Source organism: Fukomys damarensis, unplaced genomic scaffold, assembly GCF_012274545.1.
Source record: "Fukomys damarensis isolate Sample0158 unplaced genomic scaffold, DMR_v1.0_HiC HiC_scaffold_32, whole genome shotgun sequence".
Lineage (NCBI taxonomy): Eukaryota > Metazoa > Chordata > Mammalia > Rodentia > Bathyergidae > Fukomys > Fukomys damarensis.
The window spans coordinates 9274435-9290342 of record NW_022900944.1 but is presented as its reverse complement, the minus strand read 5'-3'; the positions used below and the strand labels follow the sequence as shown (position 1 = coordinate 9290342).

Below are 15908 nucleotides of genomic sequence, written 5' to 3'. Positions count from 1 at the left end.
AAAAAAAAAAAAAAAAAAAAAAAAAAAAAAATTCTAGGACAGAGCTCTGGGCAGGCTTCTTCCCCTTGCTAACTTCGTGCCCTGGGAAGTTTCTGAACCACACTGGTAGGTCCCCAATTTCCTTACATGTGGAAAACCATAGTTCTACTTACACGTGTGCTGGGGCCACTGCCCACACTCCTTTTGGGAGGTGATGGGAAGGTCACAAAGTGACCATGGAGACTGAGGCCTGGACAGTGCTTCCAAGGAGCATCGGGCTGGATGCTGTGTTACTAGATTCATCAGTGGCATCTATACACAATGGAGCCCTACTCTGCTGGAAAGAAGGACACGTTTCAGTCATTTGTGGGAAAATGAATGCACCTTAAGACCATAATGTTAAGTGAAAGAAATCAGAGACACACAAGCTTAAATATTGCATGGGTTCTCTTATATGAGAAGCCCAAAAAACAAATACCCCAAACAGCAAAATAAAAGACAGATATTAAGAAATAGGGAGCTGCGTGTAGTGGCACATGCCTGTAATCCCAGCACTTGAGAGGATGAGGCAGGAGGATCACCATGAGTTTGATGCCAGCCTGGGCTATATAATGAGTTCAAGGCCATCTTGAATTGCAGAGCAAGACTCTGTCTCAAAAAGAAAGAAAGAAAGGAGGGGAAGGGAGGAAGGAAGGAAAGAAAGCAATCGATTTTGTGCAAATGGGAAGAGGAGGGGACCAAGAGTTGGAGATAGGAGAAGGAAAAAATTTGGGTTTGCTATGTACAAGTTCCAGCTCTCCATGATGAACATAATTATTATGTGCTGTAAATATGTACTAATACATTTTTTTTTTAGTTTTAAAAGTGGGCATAAGTGGGCAGAGAGGAAATAGCAGTGGGAAGTAAGTGTAGGCCACATGGCAGAGAAACTGGTCACTAATAAAAGGAGAAACAGAAGGGCAATGTGGGGAGTGCCGAGGTCGAGGAGAGGGCTTTATAAATGGAGACATGGACTGCGTCGTAAGCAGGAGGGAAGGGGTCCGGGGTGGGAGGCTGTGAAGAGCCAGGACACAGAGCTGTGGCTGAGAAGGTGGGACATGAAGATGGCCTGGGGAAAATCCACCACGGAGGCAGTTTGGGTTTAGCAGAAAATGACCACAATCTAAAGACAGTTCTATACCAGATTTTTAAAAAAAGAGTCAGAGGCCAGGGATTTAGCTCGGAGGTACCATGCCTGCCTCGCAAGCACACAGTCTTGAGTTCAACACCCAGTACAAAAAAAAAGCCAAAAAAAAGAGTCAGAGTTCCATTGGTTGGATTCCTCTGCCTCATCTGTGATGAAAGGATCTGAGGGTGACTGGTGAACTGGTGGGACGCAGTGGATCAAAAATAATTTGTTCTGAAGTGAAGGAGCCCCTGGGGTAGGGTATAAGCTGGGCCATGGCTGTAGTTCAGAAATCCATAAGCGGCCATCCATCTATTCAGGCATCCATGCATGCATGTATCCATCCACCCTCTTCCGTCTGCCCACCCACCTGTCCTTCCATCCCTCCATCCCTCCATCCACCCATCCGTGCAACATTCATGTGTCTACTCCCTCACTCATCCCATCATCCTTTCACCCAATCATCCATCCATCCACCCAACTACATGCATCTTCATCCATTCAACAAACATTTCATGGTTCACCTACAGGGTGCTAAGTCCTAGTGGGACGAGTTGCAACACAAAAGACATTCTCATTTTTGAGGGTTCCACAGCTTTCTGTATGAGACACAACAAATAAACCAGCAATTGCAACATAGTGTGAAGACAGCTGTGACTGGGAGGAGTCAATGACCTCTGGGGACACAGGGAAAGGCGGGGGTTGAAGGAAGGAAGTGAGGGTCCATGCTGGATCCGAGAGAGGGCAAGAGTGAGAGGAAGTGGGGTGGTGGGTGGAAGCAAGTGCTCTAGACAGAGGAACAGCTTGGCTTTGGGGGTCAGCAAGAGCCCACATTTCAAGGAACTGAAAACCAAGTGGTGCCATGGGTGGTGGGCTGGAGGAAGCCGTCGAGGCAGGAGAAGTAGGAGGAATTTGGCTTCATCCTGAGGGCAGTGGGGAGGCCAATCATTGAAGGATCTTGGGAGGGTAAGGCCTTGCTCAGAATGGTGTTGCCAGCTTAAGAGGGGACACACTGCTGGGGAAGTCTGGAAGCTGGGAAGGAGTACAGGCCAGGGCAGCACAGATGGGGGAACCCGAGTGGACGGTGAGGAGGAGATGGATTCAAGGTGGCCATCACCACAGGCCTTGCCGATTGATGGAATGTGGACTCCGAAGAGGGAGAACCTGGGGCAGGGCTGACACCTGGGTCTCTGACCCAAGGAAGTGAGAGGACTGATAGCCTGTCAGGAATGACGGACACATCACTGCGGGGGAGGGGTGAGCCAAATTTGGGGATGAAGGTGGAAACCATACCGGGGCCCTCACATCTCAGCCAGGCTGGCCCTGACCCCTGACTCCCAGCAGGGCAGGAAACATCCAGCTTCAGCTGCTAGAGGATGCGGCTGAGAGGACAAAACCAGGATCCCTCTGGAAGGGTCTGGGAGGCCCAGGCAAGTCACCGCACTTGCTGGAGCCTCAGTAGCCCCTGCTGTGCCCTGTGACAGCTGTTAAGTGCAAGGAAAGGCGACGAAGAGCTTCCACCCCAGCTGCCTGCTGCCTGGTCTGTGACTGAGAGCATCTCTGGCTCTGCCCCATCCCCAGGAAGGGGTTCACTCCTTCTCTTAGGGTGAAGGACCCAGAATCCTTCTGGCCAAAGCAGGGTGGAGGTTGACACCCAGGGCTGGTCTCACCCCACGCGTCTACCTGGAGGCAGCAGCCCAGAGGCTGGGGCAGGCAGAGAAGGGCATTGGCAGGCAGTGTCTGGCCAGCTTCAGTAGCAGGGTCCACTAGGGCCACTTCCTCCCTCTCACACCCAATTCTCTTTCCTCGCTCTGCTCCTAACACCAGTGGGCCCAGCCTGCGCCCTGTCCTCCCTCCAGCCAGAGCACCTGCTTCCATGCTCTTCTACAAAGCCTTCCTTGAGGCCACCGCCTCCCTTAGGCTGCATTCCTGATCATCCTATTGGTTCTCCAGGCCCTAGACCTTGAAGCACTGGAAAGGTCTGCAGGCCCTGTTCTTTACCGTGCCTGGATTCTAGGACTCACCAAAGGTCAGTCCCTTGGAATCCAAGTCATTGCCCGGGGAAACAAAGGAGGACTAGGTCTGGTTAATCCCTAATTAGGAAACCACCTTACAAATATCCCCAGGCTCTGCTGTGTTCCAAACAAGGCTGAGAGATACCTCAGGCCTGAGTCTCTCACCTCTGATTCCTTCTGTCCTGAATTCAACTGGCTGAGCATCACAACAGTCTGTCCTCAGGTGCCAGGCACTGTGCTGGGTGCAGGGGATGCCATGGTGTGAGGTGAAGTAGGACAGCCCTGTCCTCACAGCCCTTACTTACTGTCTGAGTCTTACATTGAAGCTGTTTCCCCATCAGACTTCCAGCTGCTCTCCTCATCTATCTCCCTACATTCCCTCCTCCCACCTTCCCCTGGGCAATGCCCTCCCCGCCTCTCTGGTATGTTAGAGACTGGTATGTTAACTACCAGGCCCATGCCTTGACAACCTCAGGCAGCCTCTCCCCACCCTGCATCCGGGGTCTTTATCCCACTTGCAGGCTCAGGCCTGTTCCAAACCCCTCCTGTGAGCTCCCCAAGAGCAAGGCTGCACTCAGCCTCTTTGGACACCCCACCCCAGCCCCTGTTGCAGCCCCAAGGGTCCACCCTGGCTGCACCACTGCTCTGTCCCCCCTCTGGCCAGACAGCTGTGCCAGCCCAGAACTATAAGCTGGGCCCGTCTGTCCCTGCTGTTCTAACCAGTTCCCTAGAAGGATAGGGGAATTTGGGTCCTTCTGGAGAAAAGTTCCGAGTGGGCAGCAGACATAGGGGACAGAGAACTCAGGCAGGGAGTTCCCCAGAAGTGGGGGGTCATTAATCTCACCAGAGCCATCCATTGTCCAGAACAATAATCACTGGCCTCAGGGCAGGTAGAGAAGCCCCAAAATAGCAGGCACTTGGCATCCAGCAGAGGGTGTGGGAACAGTGAGGTCAGGAGGCAGCCCACCTCCCAGGACAGATCAGCAGACACGATGCCCCCTTCCCGCCTCCTCCTAGGTCCCAGGCCTCCTGCTCCAGGTCCCAGCCTCCTGTTCCTGCAGCCCTTCCCTAGGCCAGCCAGGGTGGGGGACCAGCAGGGTGGTCCTGAGGTGCAGGAGCAGGGACCATGCACCAAAGGGCGCACCCTCAGGATGCCCACACCACGTGCAGGTGGAAGACTGCCCCGGGCACAGAAGCCAGGTCCCTGCCAGACAGGCTGGGGCTAGAGATGCCGCCCTGACTCTGGCTGAGGAGGTGCAGGGCGAGGGTCTCCGGCAGCTGATACGACTGAAGAGAAGCAGAGAAATAAGTGCAGGTATGAGAACCACCATGAGAAGAACCCATTTTTCCTAGACTGACCATTGGCTGGACTCCTGGGAACCATCTAGAATTCCCTCTGTAGGGGAGACTGAGGCCCAGAGAGGGTTTATGAGCTGCCTGAGGTTGATCACACAGCCAGGCAGTGACACAGATCCTGCTCTCATGAACAGGGGACATCTCCCATCCCCAGGAACTGAAGCAGCAGGGCCTCCCAAGGGGCCGTGCTAGGGGATGAAGCGCACTGGGCCTGTCCTCATAGGACCTGGTCCTCTCCTATATGCCTGGGTTACACTGGGAGTCCTGCCCTTGGGAGCTGGGTTTCAACAAACATTGGCTCTTGTTGTCCCCACTACTGATGAAAACTCAACGATTCAGTGATTAACGCAGAGCTGACCCTGAGAGAGCCCAGTGCACTGACACCACGTTTAGGGATGGGCTGTCACTCCCAGCAACCCCTGGTCACTCAGGAACAGAGGGAGCCAGGCCCAGACCCATGTGTCACCATCAAAGACCAAGCACCTTCAGGCTTCAAGCTGCCCTGCCAGGATGCTGCACATTCGGAGGCAGGCAGGGGTTCCTTCTCATTTAAGTGTTTCAGACAGGGACTCACTATGTAGTTCAGGCTGGTCTTGAGCTTACTATGTAATCCAGGCAGGTTGTGGCAATCCTCCTGCCTCAGCTTCCTGAGTGCTGGGATTACAGGTGTGTGTCACCATGCTTGGCACATGGGTTCTTTCCAAAGCTCTGTCCAGGTTGGGTTCCTGGAAAGCATTCCGGGGGCTGGCAAGAACCTGACCAGGGGTTTGGGATGGACTCCGCTGTGCATCTCTGCTAGAGCTGAGAGGCACCAGCTCTCACGTGTCCTTCCATCTGCAGGAATATGAGACAAGGGCCCCAGTCTGGGGAACAGGGACCCCCACTCATGGAAGCTCCGTGCACACGTGGGATAAATGTGATAAAAGCTTAGCCTGGGGAAGGAGAGGCAGCCATAAGTGAACCTCAGGCTTTTCTCAGGGCCACAGGGCTGGGCCCTCCACACAGAGAAGCACCCAGGGGAACCTCCTAGCACCCCAAAGCTCTCAGGTCACTCAGCCTCTGCTGTTTGTCCACCCAGTTCGTCCTTGCAGGGCACTGGGGCTGAAGGCCGCTCACCAGCATCCAAGCTGGGCAAACTTGGTGCAGGATGGGGGCCTCTTGGTTCTGCTGACAGAGGAACCAAGAAATGTTCCTGGGAAAGGAGAAGTGCCCCTGTCGTGTTTCTGGACACATGGACTCCACCTATGTCCTTGGCCCAGTACCCATTCTCTGGAAAGCCACAAACATTCCAAGACTGGACTTCTACCAAATCATCTAAAATTTTGTGAATCACCCTGATGTAGGAAGGGTGTGGGAGGCAACAGGTGGCGCATGAGCCTGAAGAGGTTAAATAAGTCGCCTCCAACCTCGCTGTCATGCTCATCTGTCAAGCAGAGGGAACTCACGGAGACGCTCCGGCTCTGGCGCCATGACGTCCCTGAAGATGCTGCTCTTGGCCGCCCTGCTCCTGGGCGCCTCTCTGCAGCTCGGCCGTGCAGGTGAGAGCTGGGCACAGGGGCCAGGTGTGGGCCCTGTCTGTGCCCATGGAGGACCCCAGGGGCTGGCAGCAGAACATTTGGAGGGAAGTGGCCAGAGGAAGACGATGGTGAAGATGCTGGGCCCCTGCCCTTGGGGACAGGCTGTGGGCAGGAGAGTGCGCAGCGCTTCTGGGGCTGCAATGTCAGGAGGCAGTGACCTTGACTGGGTTTGCAGCACAGAACGAATAATTCTCACAGTTATGTTCTCATCTGTTTTATTAATGGGTTTTGATGTACAATGAGGGAAGCAGCATAAAGACAGGAGGATTGGCTTTAAGAACATGTGAAAAAAAGAGGCTTTTATATTCAGTTGGGAAGGGAAAGCTGAAATAAGGTTGCTGGTTATAGATGCACACACAGGTAAGTGCACACACACACAGGACCTCACAGAGGCCTCTCTCACACACACACATACACACGTTAACACAGAGACACAAAATTGCCCACCCCAGACACTCGCACATGGATCCACCCCAAGAACACAGGCAGAGAGAGACAAAGGGACACACACCTGTGCAGTCACCACACACAGATACACACAGACACACACACACACCCCACATACACCCTCCCCGCAAACCCTGAGACACCTGCTCCTGCTCTCTCTGTAGCTCGAGCCACCAACGTGGGGCGGGAGTGCTGCCTGGAGTACTTCAAGGGAGCCATTCCCACCAAAAAGCTGGTGCACTGGTACAAAACCTCACCCGAGTGTCCCAAGGACGCTGTCATGTAAGTCCCCCACTACTGCACCCCTACCCCTGGGGCCCTGAGCTCCCGGGACAGCCGCTGGGGATAGAGGGCAAGAGGAGTCCCTTCCTCCCCTGACCACCAGCCTGGCCTCCAGGACAGCTCCTGCAGCCCACACTGGAGCACCCAAGGGGCTGTGGGTCATGAGGTCCAACCTCTCTGTTGATTTATGGTGAACTGAGGCACTGGGAGAGAGGGGACACCCCAGGTCATGTACCCAGCCAGTGACCATGCGGTCACTTCTCCTTCCTGGGCCAGAGTGAGGTGGAGGACAGCTCCCACACCCTCTCTCCAGGCTCTAGGTGGGATAGGGTGGGCACAAGGTTGGCAGCCCTGGGCCCTCACAGCTGCACCCAGGTAGGGCCTTGGGAGTGTCACTTTCACTGAGCCACAGCAGCCTGATGTCCCAGGGCTGCTGTTGATGGCTACTGTGGCTTCAGGCAAGTTCTCACCTCTTGGGTTCTTGAGGTCATGGTCAGCACACAGCAGCCTGGCCTGGCCCTGGAAGGCCCTTTCCTAACTCAGATACCCTCATGGCTTCCCTCCAATCAGCTTTGTGACCGCCAGGGGCAGGCTTGTCTGTTCAGACCCTGAGGACCGGCATGTGAAGAAGGCAATTAGACATTTGCAGCGCCTCAAGAAGTAACACAGCATTGCCACCACCTAGGACTGATTTTCTCCCTGAACCATTCAGAGATTTCTGGCCTCAGTGCTCAGGACCCCAGCCCTGAACTGCCTGAGGAGCCACAGCAAGGGAGACCCATCCCCTTCCTGAACTAAAGCCAGAGGCACAGATGAGCCCAAATTAAACAACGTTTCCCCCTCCCTCTGGGTCAGTGTGTTCTGTCCCTACAGGGCCGGACACCGTCTCCTCTGGGCTGTCACACTGTAAGGGTCCTCAGAGAGCATCTGGTCCTGGCCTGTTCAGGTCAGAAGGGAAATCGAAGCTGGCAGAAGGACGTGGCTGCTGCAGACCATGCAGCAGTGAGGGAGGACCTGGTGGGAGGGTAGGGCTGAGCAGGGCAGGGTGGACAGAGGCTCAGCAGCACCTAGGCTGACCCACTCCTGGTGGACCCCTGGGTCTTCTCTGTCCCAGAGTTACCCCCTAGATCAGCCCCTATTCTTTCCTGATGCAGAACTGGGAGCACAGTTCCCTTTACACTTTGGATTCAACTGTACAAGCGTTCCCAGGACCATTCAAGTGCTGGGCAGTTTCCTGGCCGGAAGTGGGCTGGGGGAGGCGTCCTACAGCACCAGCCCCATCTCCCCAACTCCCTAGTCCCTCAGTACTCACTGCAGTCCACCTGACCCCAGATAATCTCTGGGGCCCCCTCTCCCAGCTCAAACTGCAACAACTCCAACCGAAACTCCTCTGCTCTGGGTTCACCTCCCCCTTTACCTCTTCCCCTCCCTCTGCTCCTTGCAGGCTGTCCCACGTGACCCTATGGCTCCTCTCACCCGTCCCACCCACCCGGCCTCACCAGCCTGAGCCCAGCTGCCACCCACTCCCATAACCCCCTCGGGTTTCCTCCTGTCCCTGGTGCAAGTCGCTATCCCAGCGATGCCTGGCTGTGCCTGTCAGGCCCAGCTCCGGCATTACACTGGGAGCTCTGTGAGCTGCTCTGGATCGGATCTCATGCTCTTAAGGATGGAGACTAGAGCCTCTGCCTAGGCCCCAGCTCAGGACTGGAGCCACAGGAAGCAGCAGGAGAGTCAGGGATCTTTGCATTCCAGGGTTACCTCACGCACTGGACAGCTTCTCTTAGGACAGTGTGGAGCAGAGGCACTGGTCGCTTCTCCTACCGTTCTCTGAGCCCTGCACTGTTTGGCAAGGCTACAGTCTGGAGTCATTTACAAGCAAGGTGTTTACCTCCTGCTGCCCTCTTGTGGCCATCCTCTCACGGAAGGGCAGATGCAACCCACGTCCGCTATCCAGTAAAGGCAGAAAACAAAAACTAGTTAACAATAGAGGCTGACACGGGTGATGGGATGGCTCCTCCAACCCTGGGTTCTCCCCGGCACAGGTGGACACTCTTCCTACCCTGTCACCGAAGGGAAACCCTCAAACAACTGCCTCACAGAGAGTCCTAGGGCAGCCTGTCCGAAGGCCTTGAAGAATATGGCCCTGAGTCCACCAGGTGGGAGGAGAATCTAAGATGTGAGGGACCACGAGTTTGAGGCCAGCCTGGGCTACATAACAAGCTCAAGGACAGTCTGAACTACACAGCAAGACCCTGTCTCCAAATAAACCCCAAGTAAATAAATAAACAAAACAGGAGGGAGGTAAGCAGGCTATCCCCTAAGGTAGCAAGGGACAGTAAGGGCCGGGGCTTGGGGGCTGCACCCTGCAACCAAGGCCTGGAGGACTCAGAATGCTTAACTGCACTTGCAGTTTTCCTAAAAGAAGAAAGCCCTTTGTGGAGACTGGTAGCTCTGGGCCTGGCATGTGCTGAGGACCTGGGTTCAATTTCTAGTACTGAAGAAAAAGCAAGAGTCCCCCCTCCAAATCCATAGGGTAAACTCCAATGAAGAGAGGTGCTGGGGACTTGTGGGGAGGCCCCTAAAAGCGAGAGGGCAGGGGGTGGTTCCAGGCCACTGGGCAGGGACAGATGGAGCCAGGACAGGTTGCAGAATGAAGCATTTGGAAGCCAAGTGTTGTAACACTGTCAGGTCACCAAGTGGGTGGGGTGAGATGCTACCATGTTCCCCTGGAGAATGAGACCCTCACACTTGGGGAAAGGGAAAAGAAGAGGAACAGGCAGGGACGGAAAAGGGGTGCCAGCCATACACTGCTCTCCACCTGGAGGACACCCCCTTCCTCCACTTCTGAAATCCAATTCCCATTTGGAGCTCACTTTCTCCCTGGTCTCCTTGGTTGCACCTAACCATCAATCGCCAGAGCTCCCCGTTGTCACCTGCCTGACATTAGCCACATGCTGTCCCCCTCCTAACCGCTGGATTCATCTAAGGAGCTCAATGGCACGGGTATTCTGGTCAGGTAACTCAGAGCTGGTTATAGATACTCCCAGGGAGGGAGTATGCACAGTGGATGTTTAATTTACACATTTCACAGGTGAATTCCACAGGGGCACTAGTGGGGAAAGAAATGTCCCAAGATGCCATTACAGCTGGGCTTCAGGTTCACACACCCTAACAGGAGGAAATTAAATCGGGTCCTTCCCCAATGGCCCACCAGAGGGCGCTATGTAATAAAATTCTGAGGTTTAAAGCGGATTTTTTTCTGAGGTTGGTGAGGCCCAGGTTGGCCTTGGTGCTGTCCTGAGGGGAAAAGCTGATGGTAGCTGTAGGGCAGCTATCTAGCTCTTCTGGGGGAGCAGAGGCTAGGAAACCACCAAGTATACTCCCTGGGGGTAGCTGGGTTAAAAAAAAAAAAAAAGGAATGAACGCTTCTGGAGTTACAGGACACAGATTCCAGGAGCAACTTTGGCCCTGTTTGGAGTACCAAGCAGGGTAGCCTGGGTTTTCTGAGTCTGTACTTGTCCATGTGGCATCCATTCATCACAGGTCAACAGCCGAAGTTGTTAACGCTTCTGTGATCCAGTTTTTGTGGCTGTTCAAAACTGTATTATAAAAGCAAAGGCTTTATATACATACCTGGAACCTCAGCTACTCACTCAGAAGGCCAAGACAGGAGGGTCATATGAGCCTAGGAGTTTGAGACCAGTCTGGGCAACAAAGCAAGGGAAAAAAATTCTGCCAGGCACGGTGACACATGCCTGTAATCCCAATACTCAAGAGGCTGAGGCAGGAGGATCACTGAGTTCAAGGCCAGCCTGGTGAGTTCAGGGCCAACCTAAACTATATAGGGAGACCCTGTCTTGAGCCAGCCCTCCCAAAAAAATTTTATTATAAGCCAATCCTGAATCCAGACCCCTAACCCTCTCCTTTGTGGAACTCTTCACACCAAGCCAATATTTCCTCTGCCCTGAATCACCCTACACTAAGAACCAGGTCCAAGGCCCTCTGGGAATCACCCACCTGGCCAAATCCCACAAGTGCATTTTAACACAAGGGGTCATGGGCGCGTTTCCAGTTTTGACAATTGTTCTCCCCTTCACAAGGCAGTGCCTCTTCTGGTGTGTTTTCTCTTCTGCCTGGCTGGAGGTCACTGCCAGCACTGGGGTCACTCTGCCACTCAAGGAGGCGCTTGGCCCAGAGCAGTCAGCAGCACACTCGTCCTCCCTTCTTCCCCAGCCGTGTGGGCTCTGCTCCTGGGCACCTGCATTTCACACCTCCAAAGCTTTGGCTGCCACCTAACGCCAAGGTAAGGTTTCTCTGTTGCCCACTGCATTTGGAGCTTTTAAGTGACTTCAGGAGGGGGCAGAACCAGCCACCTGATGCATACCAGTGATCCCAGCACTTGGGAGGCCGAATCAGAAGGACTGAATGTAAGTAAGGTCAGCCTGAAGTCCACGGCAAGACAGTTTTAAAACACAAACAGAAAGTGGGCGGGGGGAATCCCAAATGTACACTTCCAGGTTCTAAGTAAAAGACCTTAGTTTCTAAATCAGTTAAGATCCCCAGTCCTCTCAGATCCACTGATCCAGAATGTCCACAGGTGACATCAGGCATCTGTACTTTCCATGCCTTTTGGTTTTAGTGGTACCGAGGATCCATTCTTTGAGTGAGCTTGGTCCCCAGCCCCAGGCATCTGTATAACAAAGTACTCTGCTGACGGCTGCGGGTCACTCTCCAGCTCTCAGTGTTTCCTTAATTACATATATATTTTTTTCCGGTACCAGGGATCAAACTCAGGCCCTTGCACTTGTGAGGCAGGCGCTGGAACCACTGAGCTAAATTCCTGGCCCTTCCTTAATTATAAATTGCAGTTGTATTCAGGGATACTCTTGACTGTTTTGGGCTCCAAGGTTGTGATCTTCCAAAATAAAACCTCTCCCCTCAGAAATGCCACCCTGCAGAGTCACAAACACAAGGGACAGCTGTCCCTTCCCAAGTCCCCTCAAGGTGTGGACCTGGGCCCTGAGGCCCAGATGTGCACAGCTGACTAACAAGGCCTCTCCCATCCTCCAGCCCTGTCCCCATGGGATGACACAGCAGCTGTAACACGATCCCATCAGCCATGCCACCCAGAGCTTCATCCCATGCCTGCAGTGGCTGGGACTCAGAAACCAGGCAGGGCAGCCAAGGACAGGGGCCTATGCTGAGCTCGTCCTGAAAAGCTCTGGCTCGGGATATTGGCAACTGCAGCAGACCTACCAACACGGGCCTGCTGGCTCAGTACACACGCGATCGATAAGCCTTCTGGGCTGTTAGTTTCTGTTGCCACGTAATAAGTCACCAGCCACTTAGCTGCTTCAGACATCTGCTTATTACGTTGGTTTCTGTGGGTCCAGCCTCCGCCTGGGCCTCCACAGCTGCACCAACCTTCTCATGGAGACTTGAGGTCCTCATTCAAGCCCTGTGGTGTTGGCGGGACTGAGCTCCTTGAGGTGGGACTGAGGGCCCCACTGCCTCAGTGTCTGTTGGGATCATGTCCTTGCTTGGACCTCTCACAACTTGGCAACTTCCATACCATCAGTGAGCCTTGTTCTCTAGTTCTTTTTAAGGATCACCTGACTGTGTCCTGCTCACTCAGGATAATCTCCCTTTTAATCGATTTAAGTCAGCAGGGACTTTAACTATATTTGCAAAATTCCTTGGCTTTTACCACAGAACCTCCTCTAATCCCAGGAGGGAGATCCCATGGCCTCACAGGTCTTGCTCAGCGGTTACACAAGGGTGCGGGTCACTGGAGGCCGTCTTGGCACAATGCCTTCCCTCCAGCTTGGGAGCCCAGCTTCAGCCACAGTCATAACTACAGCAGGGACCAGAAGGAAAAGCAAGTCAGGAGAATCAAACCAAGCTTTGCAGACAGATACCAATTAACACTTATTTATTGGTGAAACAAAAATCCAGGTCTCTTAAACCCACACAATCTTGCCAAGTATTTGGCAAGATTGGTTCTGGGTCTGTGGGTTGCACAGCAAGAACACAGCAAGAGTGCTGTTGGTTCAGTCTTCCCTGCTTCTTCCCAACCTGGACTCCCCTAAGAAGAGGTGCTAATCTCAAGTACGGCGCTGGCCTCACTGTGCGGGCCACCAAGTTCCTCCAAAAAGTTTCCCAGCCCAGGCAGAGCACGGATGATGCATGGACACCACATGCACCTACACACCTCTTTGTGAATATGTAACACAGAAATGACAACAGACACAGACAGGGGTGGAATGGGACAGAGGGACACAGGATGGGATCACAGTTACCAGCAAGTGACTCCTCTGGCGCCCTGAGGTCATGGGACGGTTGACTCAAGTCACCAAGAGTGTATACCGAATGCCCCACCAACTCAGAAGGACAAGTAGGTGGCGGTGTCACCGAGCTTCAGAGCATAAATACTGCAGATGTCTGGGCTCAAGAGAGCATGGTCAGTGCTTTATCATGAGGACCTAACACTCAGTGAGGAGGCAGGGCCTGCTGCTGGGAGCCAGGCCCCACTGTGCCTTGGTCTTTCAGGAGACAGCAGCACTAACACCACTGCATCACAGCCAGCCTCCCGCTGTCTACAAGTGTACTCTCCAAAAATGATTTCAGAGATTCCCAACAGAGAGTGAGTGAGTCCTAGTCCCGAGGAGGCAGGAGGAGAGGGTCAGGAGAAGCTTTGGAGGAGTAGACAGGGCCGCAGGGGCCTCCTAGGCATCATGCAGGTTGCTATTGCTCAGCAGCACCTTCTCCCCGGGCTTGAAGGCTGGCATACCTAGGTAGGGGCAGCTGGCACAGCGGAATGCGTCACCCAGGTAGCACTATGGAGAAAGAACAGGAATCACATGTGGATACCCAAGACCCGGGCCAGGAGGAATGTCTGGATGCATTCATAGGTCCAGTAGGACCCAAACACTAGAAGTTTTCAAGATCTCTACCTTCATAAAAGTAGTCAAGAAAAGTTCCTTAGGGGGCCATGTGTCTCTTTTCCAAGTGTTTCAAATCATAGCCAAGCTCAGCCAAATGACGGAGTAACTTCCGGCCCCACTCTGAGGTACAAACAAAGGGACCAAAAGGAAGAAAGGACTGCTTGCACCCTGTGCACGGTGCACTCTGAGAAGTGAGCAAGTCTTATTTTGGGATGATGTCCCCCACCACAGGGGAATCACAGCTGTAAGGTCCAGATACTTACATTTCCACAGGCCGACTTGGGCTGCGAACTCTTCTGTGCTTCTGACTTCTCCTTCTCTAGTTCTTCTGCAAGGCCACAGGTGCTGGGGGAAACCAGTTACTGCTAAAGGAGATTTGCCACTACCCAGAAATCCCAAATCCACAACAGGGCCAAAATGTGCTCTAAGACTTCTCTTTTCCTAAAGCAACAAGTCAGATACCTTGGGACAGGCAAAAACAACATGCCCGGCTTGTCCTACACTCTTAATCGTGAAGAACTGAGGGTCACCAGGCATCTCAAGAAAGGTAAGTTAGGGACCAAACAAACAAAAGACAATTTGGGGGGTAGGGTGGTAACGGGGAATCAAACTCGGGACCTTGAGCTTGCAAGGCAGGCAGTGGCACCACTGAGCTAAATCCCTGGCCCAAAGAACGACGATTTTTTTTTGGGGGGGGTACCAGGGATTAAACTCAGGACCTTGTACTTGCAAGGCAGGTGAGGTACCTCTGAGCTAAGTCCCTGGCCCCCCAAAAGAGACAATTTAAAAGAAACAGAAAGCTCGGTGTGGTGGCACACACATATAATCTCAATGCTTAAGAGACTAAGGCAGGAGGACCACCCAAAGTTTGAAGCCAGGCTGGGCTACATAGTGAGTTCAGGGCCAGCCTGAACTATATAGTAAGACCCTGTCTCAAAAGACAAAACAAAAAGAACCAGAAACTATCCAAGGAGGAAAAACCTTAGAACTACCAGCATTCTCAAAAGAAAACAGATCATGCTCATGAAATAAAATCAAGATGGATAATTTAAAAAGAGTCAAGGACAAAAACAGTAAACTTAGAAATAAAAATAGAATAGTAGGAATAAAATAACACTAGAAGTTTTGGAGGATAAATGAAGAAATGTCCCTGAAAGGGGTATATGGCAAATGTGAGAGAAAAGAAAATTACAGGACCAAAGAGTCCAAATCCGAGTCACAGGTTACTCAGAAAAAACAAAGAGAAGGGTTTGGGGTTTAGCTCAATGGTGCTGCCACCTGCCTCAAGTGTGATCCCTGCTACAAAAAAGGGGGGGGGATGAAATTCATAAACAATATTTTTTTTGGAGAGGTCTTGCTGTGTAATCCAGGCTGGCCTTGAACTCACTATGTAGCCCAGGCTGCTTCAAATTTGTGACAAACCTCCTGCCTCAGACTCCCAAATTCTGGGATTCTAGGTGTGCACCAACATACCTGGTTAAACAAAATTTCTAAAAAATGTCCCAAGACCACAGACATGGCTTTTTACAGAAAAAGATGCCCTAAGTGGTTCGTGCAAAATATGAAAACAAGGACCAGGGATTTAGCTCAGTGCCACTGTCTACCTTGCAAGTGCAAAGTCCTGAGGTTCAATCCCCAGTACCCCCCCCAAAAAAGAAAAAGAAAACAAATCCTCATTCAAGAAATGCTATCACAAAATGTAACAGAAATAAAGAAGATTCTACAAATTTCTGAAATAGAGAAAGAAGTTTTATGGAAAGGATCAAGATGCTCTAATAGAAAAGGATCAAAGATACCTGTCTGACTTCAGATGTCAGAATGAGAAGAAAACAACAGAACTACCTCCAAATCATAAAAAATTATTTTTAACCAAGATTTTAAAACCTTAGTCACCAAGCATTTGAGTAGAACACAGGATTTTCACACACATACACACTCACGAGTGTGTGCACAGTGCATCTAAAAAAATTGAAAAAGCAAAACAACAAACCAAAACCCAACATTTACCTTCCAGGTAGCTTTTCTTAAGAACCACTAGAGAATATGCTCCACCAGCACCATAGAGAAACCCAGGAGAAGGCACTATGGAACACAGCAGATAAAAGCTAACACAGAGGGGAGGGACTCTGCAGGGAGCAGTGAA

The 15908-nt window shown here is 52.4% G+C and overlaps 2 protein-coding genes across 4 annotated transcripts in view; one reads left to right on the top strand and one right to left on the bottom strand.

Annotated features, from left to right (window-relative positions):
• The first annotated feature begins 5954 nt into the window (after positions 1–5954).
• Positions 5955–7634, top strand: Ccl17 (C-C motif chemokine ligand 17). The gene is made up of 3 exons (XM_010638898.2): positions 5955–6053; positions 6704–6821; positions 7392–7634. The coding sequence occupies exons 1-3, from the start codon at positions 5984–5986 to the stop codon at positions 7483–7485; spliced, it is 282 nt and encodes a 93-aa protein (XP_010637200.1). The 5' UTR covers positions 5955–5983; the 3' UTR covers positions 7486–7634.
• A 5104-nt stretch (positions 7635–12738) lies between these two features.
• Ciapin1 (cytokine induced apoptosis inhibitor 1) overlaps positions 12739–15908 on the bottom strand; it is a 16520-nt gene continuing 13350 nt past the window's right edge. For all 3 annotated transcript variants that reach the window (XM_010638895.2, XM_010638894.2, XM_010638896.3), the window contains 2 exons: positions 14029–14110; positions 12739–13657 (listed from right to left, as the gene is read on the bottom strand). In XM_010638895.2, the coding sequence (XP_010637197.1) occupies positions 13547–13657; positions 14029–14110 (193 nt within the window). In that variant the 3' untranslated portion in view covers positions 12739–13546. The remainder of the gene's footprint in view (positions 13658–14028; positions 14111–15908) is intronic.

Bases quoted from the DNA above. Each gene is read 5' to 3' on its own strand.
- Ccl17 (XM_010638898.2), top strand. From the start codon at position 5,984: ATGACGTCCCTGAAGATGCTGCTCTTGGCCGCCCTGCTCCTGGGCGCC. The intron at 6,054-6,703 runs GTGAGAGCTGGG...CTCTCTCTGTAG, and splicing joins TCTGCAGCTCGGCCGTGCAG to CTCGAGCCACCAACGTGGGG. The intron at 6,822-7,391 runs GTAAGTCCCCCA...CCCTCCAATCAG, and splicing joins TGTCCCAAGGACGCTGTCAT to CTTTGTGACCGCCAGGGGCA.